This window comes from Fukomys damarensis, unplaced genomic scaffold (assembly GCF_012274545.1).
Source record: "Fukomys damarensis isolate Sample0158 unplaced genomic scaffold, DMR_v1.0_HiC HiC_scaffold_16, whole genome shotgun sequence".
In the NCBI taxonomy this organism is placed as follows: Eukaryota; Metazoa; Chordata; class Mammalia; order Rodentia; family Bathyergidae; genus Fukomys; species Fukomys damarensis.
The window spans coordinates 130066172-130082010 of record NW_022900928.1 but is presented as its reverse complement, the minus strand read 5'-3'; the positions used below and the strand labels follow the sequence as shown (position 1 = coordinate 130082010).

At 36.2% G+C, this 15839-nt stretch overlaps 2 protein-coding genes across 4 annotated transcripts in view; one reads left to right on the top strand and one right to left on the bottom strand.

The window, feature by feature from the left end:
- Nucleotides 1-15839, bottom strand: part of Gigyf2 (GRB10 interacting GYF protein 2) — a 145727-nt gene that overhangs the window by 60068 nt on the left and 69820 nt on the right. The window lies entirely within an intron of this gene.
- Kcnj13 (potassium inwardly rectifying channel subfamily J member 13) lies at nucleotides 5349-15443 on the top strand. 2 transcript variants are annotated; one of them, XM_010631778.3, is made up of 4 exons: nucleotides 5358-5454; nucleotides 7608-7744; nucleotides 10796-11271; nucleotides 13570-15443. In XM_010631778.3, exons 3-4 carry the CDS (start codon nucleotides 10812-10814, stop codon nucleotides 14190-14192), a joined length of 1083 nt encoding a protein of 360 aa, XP_010630080.1. In that variant the 5' UTR covers nucleotides 5358-5454; nucleotides 7608-7744; nucleotides 10796-10811; the 3' UTR covers nucleotides 14193-15443. The 2 variants fall into 2 exon arrangements, with proteins under 2 accessions (XP_010630079.1, XP_010630080.1); XM_010631777.3 differs by lacking the exon at nucleotides 7608-7744 and having other exon boundaries at nucleotides 5349-5454.

Sequence of the window (15839 nt, the reverse complement as noted above, 5' to 3'; positions counted from 1 at the left end):
TTTGCTCACCTCCTCCTCCCTTTAAGAAAACTTTTAAAAGAAATATAACATTCTTACCAAAAAATACAAAAATCACAAATGTTCAGTTCACTGAATTTTTACCAAGCATATAATATGCAAGTAACCACCACTTTAGATTTTAAAATCTACACCTATAATCCCAGCTACAAGTAGATGGAATGCTAGTTTGAGGCCAGCCTAGGCAACTTAGCAAGACCCTGATTCAAAATGAAATTTTAAAAAGAAAAATCAGGAGCTCTCAAAAATCTTCACACGCTCTCCCAAATGGCCTTTGCCGAAGTAAATATGCTGATATCTATTCCCAAATATTAGTTGTGTCTCTTTTGAACTCTTTTATATAAATGGAATATTCATTTATATCTAGATTCTTTCACTGAACTCATGTGGATCCATTCACACTGCTACAGAGCTCAGGGGTGTATTCTGCACTGCCATACAGGATATCACTGAATCACTCTCATTTTATAGCTGACACAAATTTAGGTTGTTTCTGGTTTTCTGATATTATGAACTGTGATTTTATGAACATTCTTGGGTATCAATTTTGGTAAGCATACGTGTGCATTTCTGTTTGGTATATAATATACTTAAGTATGAAACTGTGTCATAGCTTGCTCAACCTTTGTCATCACTACCAAATATTTTCCCAAAGAAATGGCACTGCATTACTATTTGTTTTACTCAAACCTCTAGCAAACACTAACATGATCACCTCCTCAATAAACAAACACAACAGGACAAGAGGATTAAAAACAAAGAAAAGACTTAGACATGCACCTGCTCTCCAGGCCCATAATCCAGGGACATACACGTAAACAAATGACCTGATACATTACAGTTGACACAGTGCACTGATATACCTCATCTGATCTTCTTAATAACCACAGGAGATTAAGTCAAACACCACCATCTCTAATGTTGCTGTGAGGAAAAGGATACTTGTAGTTTGTTTCTTTCTTTCTTTCTTTTGGGGTAGTGGGGATCAAACTCAGGACCGTGAGCTTGCGAGGCAGGGGCGGTGTCACTGAGCTACATGCCCGGCCCCTACTTGTAGTTTCTTAAGCTCAATTACACACAGCTGAGTCACATCAAATGAGAAACAGAACCTAGGCATATAACCTAATCCACTGTTTATTTCTTTTGTCTTTTCTTTTCTTTTCCTTTTTTTTGAGACAGGGTCTCACTATGTAGTTGAGACTGACCTGGCACTCACTATGTAGCCCAGGCTGTCTGGACTCACAGCAATCCTCCAACCTCAGTCTCCCAAGTGCTGGGATTACAGGAGCGTGCCACCACACCCAGCTTTTCCAGCGTTTATTTCTACAACAGTGTTCTTAGCAGTTTACTCACAAGTCAGGCCCAGTAGAAGAACCAGAAAAATCTACAAAAATGTCAACAGAAAGAGGATAATCTAAGATCTGAGTCTGACAAGTAGACATGTCATGCAAGGTATATTTGGGGACATAGTCTGTCAATATCTTTAAAAGTGGGAAAGAACTAACTGAATTTATTCCAATCTTCCTGCAGAAATACTTTCAAAATATATGCCCCTAAACCAGGAATGGTTTACACACACCTGTAATCCTAGCACTTAGGAAACTAAGGCAGGAGGATCATGAGTTTGAGGACAGCCTGGGGTACACAGTGAGTTCAAGGCCAGCATGGACTACAAAATGATACCCTATCTCAATCAATAAGCAAGCCAACAAACTTAACCATTAATTCATAAACAAAATGATTTAGAAGTAAATTTAATGGTGGTGCATGCCTATAATCCCAGCACTTAAGGAAGCTCAGGTAAGAAGATCACAAGTTCAAGCCCAGCCTGTGCAATTTAGCAACTGAATGAGACCCAGTCTCATAATAAAAAATAAAATGTGTGTGCATGTGTGTGTAACTCAGGATATAGGGCCTGAGTTCAACCCCCAGTACCATAAGAAAGTAAACCTAATTAAATAATTTACAAATTCATGCCTGAATATTTCTAACCTACAGTCAGTGAATGAGCTCAGGGCTGTGCGAAGCACACTATGAGGCAGGATGGTTTTTAGTGTTTTTTTTTCAAGGAAAGGGATCTAAAGTTTTCATCAGTCTTGAAGGTGTCTATGACTTTCAAAAGACACAAAAACATAAGCTTAAATATTTTTGCAATTCACCATAGAAAATATGACCATTTTCTGAGAACACTACATCACATTAACTTACATTTTCTTACATCACAGTAACTCTATGTGTAAAAGGTGCTAAAATACGTAAACAGCATGTCACATATAATGTGCCCAGCGATGCTAAATGCTTTAATGTATTAAAGCTAAATAAGATTCTTCTAAAAATTGAATTAAAATGCAGTGTTGGTGTTTGCCTGGTCTGACTGAGTAGACTTCCTAAGGAGAAAGAGCAGTAAAAGGGCACCTGTGTGCATGTTTGACCCACAGCCAAAAGTGGTGTTTATGGAAAACTTCAGATGGAGCAAGGAGGCACTCAGCCAACAAAATCTACAGCTGTGAGACTTGGAGCTTACAAGTGCCCAATCTCCAAGAGCAAAAGCGGAATTATGGGGCAGACTTTGAAGCTTGTTTATGTGCAAACTTCTGCAACAAGGGACTTTATATTGCTTATTCACATACATATTCTCGGATCAACACTAAAAATAGTTCCTCAAACTAAAGAAAAGCCTGAAAGTGAATCTCACCCAAGTGTTGATATTAACCTCCTCCAAAAACTTACTTATAAATAAAACGGCGTGGTAAGATAGAAAAATTTAAATTCTATACTCCATGATCTGCAGCCCAACCATGGAAGGATAACAACCCACTTTGCTGTTTAACAAGAGCATTGAAAACACAGCAGTTCCTGGCTGGAGAAGGATGGAAAGGCTCCTGAGTGGCTGGAATCTGTCCCACTCCCCATAGTCCTCCTGCTCACTATCTGATGATACACACACCCACAAGCTGCTTGACATCTCTGGGGCAGGCAATCATTAGCTGAGCTTAAGCAAGCAGAAATGAAAGAAACTAAACACCTTTGAAAGAAAGCTAAGTACCCTTTGGAAGAAGGAACCCAAGAACACTTGCCTCACATGCACAGAACTCTGGGTTCAATCATTAGCCCTGCAAAAAGAAAAGCAAAAGGCAGGGCCAGGGGGAGAAAAGGAAGGACAGAAGGAAGGATGGATAGACAAATAGGAGTATGTATGGGAGATTACATAAGCAGAATATGTACTCCAACAAATGTCTTATTTTTTTCAAGAACAATGCAGTATATTTGTGGATTGTACACTGGATTACTTACTGCAGCCAGAAAGAAAATCAAATACCAGTAGTTAGGGACTGAAAATTGGGTTTAATTGTTTTTAAATGTATTTTTTTAATGTAGTCTTAACACATGGCTTAATCATTACCATTTTTTTTTTTTTTGGTAGCAGTGTTCAAACCTGGGTCCTTGTGCTTGCAAGGCAGGTGGCAGAACCACTGAGCTAAATCCCCAATCATTATAATTTTTAATAAAAAAACAAATTTATCAATGAAAAGGTACCTAGCAAGTATCTTCTCTCATAAAAGATGTACTTTAGCAGCATCTCCAATTACCTTACCATGAAAGACCTAAAAACAGAAATCACAAATTCTGTTCTGATGGGCAGGCCCATGTGTTTGAGGGTGAAGATGGCTTATCATCTGTGACTGTATCAATTTCATCCTAGTTAACCTGACAGCTTCAACCAGAAATAAATGTAAATGCTCAGGCTGTTGTCTTGGGAGTTCTCTGCCCCAAGTGGACACTCCAGAGCTGTCCACAATAGCAGAAAAATCCAGCAGTTACAAAACAAGAGCACTGAAAACATTTCTTTCTAGTTTCACTGAGAACCATTTTTGCTGAATCATTTTTGTCTCAATATACTCTGAAATGGAGTACATTTAAAAGAGGATTCTGGGTTGAGTAAAACCCTATCTTGCTTACTATATCTATGTAAGATACACAGCAGATACACTCAAGTGCTTCTGTTTTCTAGGAGGCAATTTATACTACACTTGATCTAGTACTTTTGTTAATTGATTTTTTTTCCTGGAAATCAATTGGCTGTGAAGTGATATAAAGTACAGTTCATACTAACACGTGCAGGGAATGAATGTCACACCACTACTTTCAAATAAACTCCCTTGATGCCATTACCTTCCTAATTCTAAAGGTCAAAATTTCCATTGCTATGTCTCAACCTGTACTGAAATGTTTGGTAATAATAAAGGAATTAATATATTTTTTAAATTGCAGGGAGGAGAGGAATCTACAAAGGCGGATTTCCCTTTCTAAGTAGCATTATATTGGTCTACATTAATAATTTTCCCAGCAGGCCTTCCATGATTTTACTTTTTGAACAACCACAGTCTTTGTTTCTCGATCCTCTTACATGTGACATTTGATCAAAGTTTTACAATTAGCAGCTAACAGAGGAGAAAATACTGCTCACTAAGGTATTACACAAAGCCATACCTCAGCTAATTTCAAGGTTGCTACAAGCTAGATCGCAGACATTTCCCAGCTAAACACTACTTTAGAGTTGAGTTAAATTTATGTTCCCTGAACATGTATTTCACCCTACTTCATTACACGCACTTGTCAGTAAAAACATTCCCTATCACTAAGTCAATTTTTACAAAACAAGTTCAGGTCTTTCACACAGTAGTGCTATTTAAATATAAGTAAATACAAGGTAACAATTTTATTCCTAGTCAAAGCCTTTTGACAGACTTTTTAGAAAGTCCGTTTCTTTGCAATGAAAAAAGAAAATTCAGGTAACTAAATTACCTAGATTACTGGTTCTAGAACTAATGATAGCCACTCTTACAAGATGGGACAGGAAAAGAAAACTAGGAAAATCAATTCATTAATTTATGCCTAAACATCCTTATCCAAATAAATCTTCCCCAAAGAAATGATGGAAAAAAAGATTAGTGAAGGAGATATCTCACACTTCAACATGCTATATAAGGAAAGAGGGCTGAAAGGAAATCTTGCAGGGAACTTTATCCCTTTGAACTTTCAAATAAACTCTTAAGTAAGATTATGCAAACTTACTAAAAACCGGTCCTGATTAGAGGGAAAAAATGCACCCCTTCTCCAAGTCAGTTCTGGAGGCTTTCTCCAGAGTTGTTAAGGTTTGTGTTGGGTAAAGAAAGACCTCCTAACAAACCAGCATTCTTTTCCACATGATCAGAGCTAATTGGCCCCCCTGCAGACTAAGTGACCAATCACATCAGCTTCAGCTGAAACCAGCCCCCACAACATTATAAACACAGGAATGTAAGCTGTAAAGCCAGTCAAGAAAAGAACCTACAAACTAGACCTGTGGGTTTAAAGTACCTGATCAGAAACACAGGTTCTGCACGCCTCCTAAGACCTACCTTGGCAAATAGGCTGACCACTGCAGAGGAAGTGGTGAGTACATCAAATAACATTCACTTTTATTTCTTCCTGGGAAACTAATTGGCAAATGGAAACAGAGCTAGATTACTTCCAATAGATTTTAAAAACAAAGACGTTACCTATAGTATCATACATAAAGGGTCTTTTTCCCCCTCATTTTAAAATAAGAATAGCTACACTGAAAGCATAGCTGAAGTCTTCCTCTTAATTACTTTGTTAAATGTATAAAGACTCCATTATAATATATGAGTAAAGGAGAAAGGCCCTAGATAAAATTCAGTGGCTTTAAGAATCAGTATTTCTTTGGAAAAGATTAAAGAAAGACAAAATGAGTATACAGAAATAAATTCCAGAAAAAAATTTTCATTTGTTTTGAGAAAACTAATGCATATCTTTAAATTTCTTTTTAAATAAGAAATTATTATTAAAATTAGAAGCTTCTGCAAATAAAATATGAAAGACTCTCTGAGCTTATATAATAGGGTTAGAATTCACACTGTTTGCCCTAATTACAGAGGGCAGGAGAGACGATTATTAGATTCTCAAGATAGTCTTAGAGTGTATGCATCAGATATGAAAATATACTGTATTCTTTTAACATGTGTAAGTATACCTTATATCTTAACTGTTTAATATGACTATAGTACTACTTTAAAACATGGAAATAGAAAAGACATAATTTTAAAGACTACAACCTAATAAGGAGAATGAAATCATTATTCTGACAACCAATGAAGTTATCAATCTATATAACTATCTTTTATAATATGTACTGTAAGCACGAACTATCTTTATATATGCACTGCTTTGCCCCAAAAACAACTTATCAATGGGCAAATATTTTACAGCCCACACACAGAAATACAGAGCAAACTTTCCTAATTTTCCATTTTATTTTCTAAATGGATCACTTGAGAATCATATAAACAATCAATACAAACCAAGGCAAATATATTTAAAAAGCACTCATGTGCCTGTGGAAACATGAAAATGACTTGGAAACAGTATACATTTGTCTGCCCATTAGATATTTTTGAATTTGATGCTAATAATCCTATGCTTCCAACAACGATAATGTAATTTTTAAAAAACCATATAAGCAGACACAAAATCACGTAAGACACAAAAGGAATGAAATCCTACAGAAAACCTATCAGTTGAAAGAACTGGAAATAAGCTTACAAATTTTTAGAGATTTAAAGTATCATGTTATCTAATTCCCTCTTTTCCCCCTTTCTTTGTTTCAATCTAAGGACACCTGGCAAAGGAGACCAGGTGGCTTCCCCAATAACTAAGAGAGACAGAGCCTGATGGCTGTATCTCCCAGCCTGTGTTCTTTCTAGTATGCCACAATAACTACAATAATTCAAATAATTATTCAGAGTTAACTTATCAAGTGGCAACCCAAATCACTTATTTCAACCATTTTCCAATACAATCCAAGTAAGATCCAAGAAAGTTTCATGGAAAAAAAAAAAAAAAAGGCACTGCTTTAGTGTTTTGATACTGGCCTTTTGACTTCCTTATTCATGGGTTTGTTCATATTTAATCACTAGAAAGAAGGAAAGAGAGAAAAAGTGCGTGCGGGGGTGGGGTGGGGGTGGTGTCAAGATCCTAGAGAAAACTTGCTGCAAAACCTGTTGGGCACAATCTCAAAAAAGCCTAAATTAGAGTAATTTTGTAAACATTCATAAAAAAAGAGATTGAAATCATGAAGAATCATGGAGCTTTTTTCTTCCTCAAGCTTTTGACAAACACTGAGCACACTTAGTAGTGTTCTCCTCTTGGACAGTGGTTCCAACAGTAGAACAAGAATTATGCGCAGCCCAAGAGAGCCATGGTCACATAAGTAAGAACAAGAAACAAAGGGCAATAAAATTGTTTACACACTTTGTGAAAGGAACCAACTATCCTTTCTTTGTTATACCCTTCCTCTTTAAGTGGCACAATCTTTTCTTTTTTAAAACTGTTCTTAGTACATTTTATAATTATCTTCTTATTTGGCAAAACCTAATCCTGGCATACTACATAAAAATTCTCTCTAAATTGCTTTAGTTTTTACTGGTCTGCAGAATACAACTATACTAATAATTCTGACTGTACTAATTTCCCAGTCTTGAAAGAAGTCTTCTTTAACTGAAAATCTGTTTACCTAAAAATTATAGCTCTCAACCTAATAAGCATTCCTGAAGAATAATTGGAACAAAACTGATCACAAAAGCTAACCAAGGTCAAATGTGTGTTTTGGAGACAACATAGTAGTGACTTCAGACTCAAGAGTACATGGGATTAACATCCAGAGGTACTATCTTTACAATCTTATGAAACTCACTGTGCTTCAGTTTCATTATCTGTAAAATAGGAATAATAGTGGTATTTATTATTGTAAAATTTAGAAAATGTTATTCAGAACACTAAAGCAATTAAAACTTAAGAGTTTACTCCATGTCACTTACTGGCTTCATATGAGTTAATGTTTATGAACTACTTGATGTGATTCCTGGCACAAAATAAGTGATACATATTAACTAATATGATTAATCATTACTGTAATAAGAATCACGTCTAAAATTAACAGTTTAACTTAGTTATTTAAGTTACAAGGGCAAGAATACCACCTACTAAAGGTGCTAAAAATCTGGCTATCAAAGACTAATTTTAGAATAAATACCAATTATCTTGGGAAAGATTTTTATTTCAAACTCTATGAATAATTTCTTGTAGTAACAAAACAAAAACAAAAACAAAAAAATGTGGCTTTGCAGTTAGCCTGAAATAAATAATAATCCAGAGGCCTCATTTATCTTGTATAAATTATTTTATGTCTAAGCATCAGCGACCTCATTTAAAAACTGGGATGATAACATCTACCTTGCTGAGACACTAAAGGATTAGAGATAACCCAGTATAAAAGCATAGTCCCTATGACATTTTCTTGTTACTATTGTTATTTCTAAAAGGACAGAGCTCAAGCCTCCTAAAACATTTAAAGAATCTAGCAAAATAAAGAAAACTGAGTATGGGCTGGTGGTGTATCTCAGTGTAGAGTGCTTGCCTAGTGTGTGAGAGGCCCTGGGTTCGATGCTTAGCAAAAGACAGAAAAACAAACAAACAAGACAGAAAGATAGTGAAGAAGGGAGAGAGGGAAAAAATTAGGTAAATGATTATAGTAATTTGCTAGAGTAACAAATGATAAAACATTAATACTCTAAAATGTTTTAAAAGTTTATAATATGAAGCTGAGATAACTAAAGTGAATAATCACTGGCATAAAGTGAACAATCTCAGCGATTTCTATTATCACCAATAAATGTTAAATTAGTCTCAGAACAAAGGAGAAAGCTATATATACACAGCTGGCCAAGCTCTAAACCCAGTTAACACAAAAAAAGGAAGTCTCCAAAGCCCCAAAGTACCTAGAAAGAAGAATCTAGCAAAGTGAGGAGACTACCTCTCTCCACATGTGTCTAGAGCCCTTCTTAAGCAATATTCAAAAGGCAGGAAAGGACAAGCAACACTCCCAAAGGTAGATATCTACTTCTGAAGGAAGAAGCAAGGAGAACATGTCAAATACAAACTCCTAGAACTATGACTAAAGCAAGTAAGAGAGGACACTCAAGGGAAGCAAAGCCACATTTCCTGATCTGTTCCTAGTGGACTCTAACACCAAAGTCTTAGACAACTGTTATACCCAAGGATGGTCACAAGGAAACACAGGAGATTTCTATTCACCACAATGGAAAACACAACCAGGGGTGAAAACTTTCTACAGTAGATTAGTTTTTTTTTTAAACTGGCATTTGATCCCTTAATGACTATGTTCATCATTAAACTTCTGCAGCTTTTTCTTCTGGTTTATTTGCTCTCAAGGCTAGTACAACTTGAGTGTGGCGCAGTGTAAGCACTTGCCTGGCATGTGTGAGGACCTGGCTTCAATAATCCTCAGCACAAGACAGAAAGACAGGAGGCAAAAAGGGAAGGAAGGGCCATGCTAAGATAAAACAAATTAAAATGATTATGACAATTTGCTGGGGTAATAAATTATAAAACATTAACACTCTGAAATGTTTCAAAGTCTATAATATGAAGCTGAGATGACTAATCAAAATGAAGTGAACAAAACATTGCCATAAAGTGAACAATCTGTAGCTCAAAGGCCTCTAGTATCATGAACAAACATTAAATTAGCCTCAGGACAAAGAATAAAGCTGTATATACACAGATGACCAATGTCCAATCCCAGTAACACAGAAAAGTCAGTCAGTCTCCAAAGCCCCAAAGTCACCAGAAAGAAGGCTCTACAGCAAATCCAGGAAACCACCTCACTCCACACGTCTAGAGCCCTGGGTTTGTTCCCTAGGATGGGAGATGGGAAGCGAGTATTTTCTAGACATGTTGACTTATAATTTCTTTTGCCAAGAAAATAATTCTCTCTCCATTCCACAATGTAATCAGAAGCTAGAATATTAAAAAAAAAATAGCAATCCATCAGTCAGGGCAGAAAGAGTCCATAAATATGTCCATCAAATGACAAAACAAAATTTAATTATAAAAACTCATAATTTTATATCATTTTTGGGGGGGTACTAGGGATTGAACTCAGGTCCTTGTGCTTGCAAGGCAGGCCACAGAACTGCTGAGCTAAATCCCCAGCCCAAAACTCATAATTTTAAAGTATACATTAGAACTGTAGATCTCTACAAGCTTAGAACAAATGTGTCTTATCCTAGTACTTACTCTAGCTTCAAAAGATTTGTGGACACTTTAATACTAAATTTCCAAGTAATTTCTATTTATTCACAACAGAAGAATATTCCTTTTCACTAGGAATTATTCACAAGTATAAATTTATTATGAAAAGCTGTGCTGAGTATGGTGGTGCACACCTGCAGCTGACGCAGGAAGATCACTGTGAGCTTGAGGACAGCCTGGGCTACATAGTGAGTTCAAGGACAGACTGAATTACATAGTGAGACCCTGTCTCAAAAAGGTGGGAAGGGGACTGTTATTTATACCTAACAGTTGATTAAATCAATAAATACTTGATGCCAGACTTGGACAAAGATGATGTAGGATCGTTACAGAGGAACAAATTATAAACCTCACCCTCCTTCAAGAATTCTAAACCATGTTAAAGTATAAAGGAAATAACAATAATTATCCTGAGGTAACACCCGATTACCTAACAAATGAATATGACTTGATCAGTAATGTGCTTTTACATAAACAAATGGAAAAGCTGCTCAAGTTGTAGTCAGAGAAACATTCTCAAGAAAACAAAAAAGGAGGTTTAGAATTCATGAATATTAACTGTAAAACAACTAAGGGCTGACTACTTCATTCTTGATTTCAGGGAATCACAGCCTGAGATGGACAGCAGGAATTGCAAAGTTACTGCTCCTCTCCTAAGTCAGAGATACCAAAGGATGGTCACCAAAGATGGCCACAGCACCCTTCAAATGGATGGCACTCAAAGAGGTCTTGCTTATCTCCGAGATGCATGGGGAATTCTAATAGACATGCGCTGGCGCTGGATGATGCTAGTCTTTTCTGCTTCTTTTGTTCTCCACTGGCTTGTCTTTGCAGTGCTCTGGTATGTTCTAGCTGAGATGAATGGTGATCTGGAATTAGATCACGATGCTCCACCTGAAAACCACACTATCTGTGTCAAGTACATCACCAGTTTCACAGCTGCATTTTCCTTCTCCCTGGAGACACAACTCACAATTGGTTATGGCACCATGTTCCCCAGTGGTGACTGTCCAAGTGCAATCGCCTTACTTGCCATACAAATGCTCCTGGGCCTCATGCTAGAGGCTTTTATCACAGGTAATTTGTCTTGGTTCTTAAAAATAACTGCAAGCATTCTAAGAAGGGTATTGTCAGTTATAAGCAATTCTGTTAAAGAATAACTTATTTGTATTATTAGCAAGTAATGCCCAAGAAAGAAAATAAACTGTGTAGGGCCAAACAATAGAAATGTATAAGGAATGTGACATACTTAGAAGTTTACCTATTGGATCTAATTAAGGGACAAGAAAGCCATTATGACACGAACTTGCAGGAACATCCTATGCCAAAAAGAAATTGACAAAAGTTCTCAAAGTCTTTCACAGAAGCTAACCATTTTGTTAAATAATTGAATAAACATGTTCAATGCATATTTTGACAGTTGTGTTACCTAACAGAGGAATTTGGTTTCTTTTCCCTTTTTCACTGTGCTAGAATTTTTCCCGAGATCATTTTACCTAATACCAGAGAGCCCACAGTAGCACAGCCAACATCATATGCTGGAGAACATCCTTAGCAAAATACACTGGAGATACGGCTATAAGAGAGTAGGGAATTTTGTTTATACAACTAGTAGCTAGCTCACTGTAGTGGTGCACACCTCCTATCCCAGAACTCTAGGAAACTGAGGCAGGAGAATGGCACATTGAAGCCCAGCCTAGGCATCTTAGTGACTTAGCAAACACTATCTCAAAAAAGCAAAATTGGGCCAGAGATTTAGCTCAGTGGTGCCACACCTGCCTCACATGCACAAGGTCCTTAGTTTGATCCCCAGGACCGAGGGGCGGGGGAAAGCAAAATCAAAACATGCATCTGGCAGCATCTAAGACTCTTTCCTCTAATAAAGTAGAGCTAACGCCCTTTTTTATATGACATATACAATTAAAAAAAAAAATATACTAGCCAATAAAAACCTGAGAACTACCATATTACATGAACAGCCATCTAGAATGAAGTCCCAGTGTGCTAACAATCAGCTCTCCAACCTAAAACAAATTCTTAACTTCTATAAAAGTTCTATCCAGGGTCACTTCTTGGATAACTTTAAGGGACCTGTGAATTTAGATGAGGAAATCATACAACTTTTTGTACTAACCCCTAAGTGAATTTGACATAAGTCTTTCTATTATAAATGATGGGGGTAAAAGGTGGGCATGGTGGCACATGCCTATAATCCCAGAACTCTGTGGGAGGCTGAAGCAAAAGGGCTGCATATTCAAGCCCCACCCACCTGGGTAACTCTGCAACTTAGCGAGATCCTGTCTCAAAATAAAAAAAGAACTGGAATGTAGCTCAGTGCAAAGTCCCTAGTTTGAATTTCCAGTACAGCCAAAAAAGAAAATAAAAAGAGAAGGAAGGGAGGGAGGGAGGAAGAGGTGTGTGCAAACATCAGCACTACTAGTAACTTTGATAAAAATCAAAATCAGAGATATTTTCACAATAAACTACAATACTTCAGAATCACCATATTTAAACCTATAGCTAAATTATATTATTTAATGCATCAGTAAAGTACATATAATACTATACTTTTTAAAATGTTCAGTTGAACTTCAATATATTTGGTCTTCTCTGTATTTACATTTCCCTCTTAAGCCATTTAAAATATAAGTCTAGGCTGGGGACTTAGCTCAGTGGTTCCACCATGTGCCTTGCAAGCGCAAGGACCCAAGTGCAATCCCCAGTACCAAAAAAAAAAACCCACATAACTATAGTAAGCTTCATCTCCCAAAAGGCTCTGCTGCACCTAGTGATTAAGAAAACTTCATCTAAGAAGCCTCATCTATATATGAGGGCACAGGAGGATATACTTAACATGTGTACTGAAATCATCTAAGAGTTCCCCAAATTAAAAGTTTTATGTAAAAATAATAAATAAATAAAAGTTATGCAATTTTCAAAGTTAAAAATTTCTTCAAGGTATAACTCCTCCTACCCCAAATCATTCTACTCAAGTCCAGTCTCTACTTCATCTTGAAATTACCTGGTTGTAACCAAACTGCATTTGTTTTCTATTACTTTTTTTCTGTTATGTAGAGAGATGAGTATAGGAAGTGTCCAATATTTTTACTTTGTATGATACAGGATAAAGTTTTACATTTCCATGTAACAGTATCAATTTTGCTTATCCATACTAAAATTATGGTTTCTTAACAGAAATATATGTACACTCTTAAAAATTCTGCAGGTCAATAAGACTACCCAAAATTAAACAATGAGTAAATCCTTGACTAATGGAAAGCAGAGCACCAAAAAATGTTTTACTATTTGATACTCTTCTCAGAAAAGGTATTGATATTTCAAGTTTTCATTCTTAAAAAATGGTTTCTAATTTAGGTGCCTTTGTGGCGAAGATTGCCAGGCCAAAGAATCGAGCTTTCTCAATTCGTTTTACTGACTTAGCAGTGGTAGCTCACATGGATGGCAAACCTAATCTTATCTTTCAAGTGGCCAACACCCGACCAAGCCCTCTAACCAGTGTCCGGGTCTCAGCTGTTCTCTATCAGGAAAGAGAAAGCGGTGAACTCCACCAGACCAGCGTGGACTTCCACCTTGATGGCATCAGTTCGGCGGAATGTCCATTCTTTATTTTTCCACTAACCTACTACCACTCTATTACACCATCGAGTCCTCTGGCTACTCTGCTCCAGCATGAAAATCCTCCCCAGTTTGAATTAGTTGTGTTCCTTTCAGCAATGCAGGAAGGTACTGGAGAAATCTGCCAAAGGAGGACATCTTACCTACCATCAGAGATCATGTTATATCACTGTTTTGCATCCCTGTTGACCCGAGGTTCCAAAGGTGAATATCAAGTCAAGATGGAGAATTTTGACAAGACTGTTCCTGAACTTCCAACTCCTCTGGTCTCTAAGAGCCCTCACAGGACTGACCTAGATATCCGTATCAATGGACAAAGCATTGACAATTTTCAGATCTCGGAAACAGGACTGACAGAGTAAAACTTATCAGTGACATGCTATTTTTAATGTAGTAAATATACCCAGACAGTTATGCAGCTACTTTTCCTTCGCTGTATCATGTTTTCTTTTTTCTCAATGCTGATTACTTCTGAGTACACAATCATGTCCGTGCCCACAAACAAACAAACAAAAAAGGCTGAACTAATAATACACATTTTGAAAACATAACATTCTACCTTACAAAGTTTGTGTCTGTAGTTATCTATAGAGATCAGTAAGACTCAACCTGACAGATATATTTATACAGAAATGCTGCTGGTCAGTTTCTAAGGATGTAGTTATACTAGTAATGAAGGTAAAATGGACACAAGTTGAACATCATGGAACCTCTAAGAAAATCAAGCATAAATCTCTCATTCCATCTGCAAATTGCAACAACAGTCTAGTTCCAAGCCTATCTCCTAGGGTAGAAGACGATTTCACAATATTGAGTGAACATTCTTTTATAATTGTTATTTTTTCAAGACAGCAAAGATTATTCTTTTGATTCTTTATACTACGAAGCTAGGGTAAGTATTGCCTCCTTCCTTTTTAACAGCTAACAACAAAAATTCCAAAGAAAAACAACATAATAGTTATATATAACCCTAAAAGCATCTGAACAATAACATCAAAACACATGCATGTTCTCTTCCTTCCTATGACCCACTCAATTACAAAAAACCATGACAGGTCTAAATAATTCATAAATGAAAATGTATATTTAAGTTTTATACATATAAAGGTTAAAATATAAATCAGCTAGGAAAAATTTCCCATAGATAAAGCAAAAAATAATTAGGCAACAAAGTATTTTCAAACCGAAATTCCTGTTTCCAACATCAAATAGTTTTTTCTATAAACACAAAATGAGTGTTTATTCACCAGTAGGAGGTTGGACTAGATGATCTCTATTATTTCTTTCCAAGTCTAATACTCCTTGAAATTATGCTTTCTCTGCCTCAGTTTTTAATTTTATACACGCTAAGATGAAGACTTTCTCTTATACACAGCTTACTTAGGACATTTCTTTGAATAATTTTAATTTTGATTTAAAAAATAAAATTATCCTCAAGCAAAACAAGAACCAAAAAAGTCAATGTATTGCATTTCAGATTTGTAGCTGCTCTTCTTTTGTGAAATTTCCCTTATTCAGGCTTATGTGGGAAAAGGGATAGATTAACCTTCCCCACTGGTGATGATCCAAGCAGGAATCAACTCTTGAAATAAATACTAGCTGAGTAAAGGCAAGCAATTGTGAAGAGCAAGGCACATCAGCAAGTCACATTTTTCTACTCTTTAACCAAAAGGAAAAGAAAAAAAAGAAGAATTTTGCAGTGGTCTAAATAAAAGTGACAATAGGAGACTATCAAGAACACAGAAATCTAATTATTGTGAACTTCTGCTGTTTAAAAATCTTAAGACTTTCATTCTTTAACTAGTAGTCAGACCAACAGGTTTTTTCCAATTCAAGACCATTGTAAACACATAAAGATAGCAAAAATTCTTATTTCTATAATAAATTAACAAGAAAATAAAATAATATCAAAGAATCCCCTGGTATGTTTTTTCCTAAGAGCATTATATCACACAGATCACAGCTTCAATATTTAAGCAAAGATGAGTATGTGAGCCCTGGGATGTGAG

Bases quoted from the DNA above. Each gene is read 5' to 3' on its own strand.
- Kcnj13 (XM_010631777.3), top strand. From the start codon at position 10,812: ATGGACAGCAGGAATTGCAAAGTTACTGCTCCTCTCCTAAGTCAGAGA. The intron at 11,272-13,569 runs GTAATTTGTCTT...TTTCTAATTTAG, and splicing joins GCTAGAGGCTTTTATCACAG to GTGCCTTTGTGGCGAAGATT.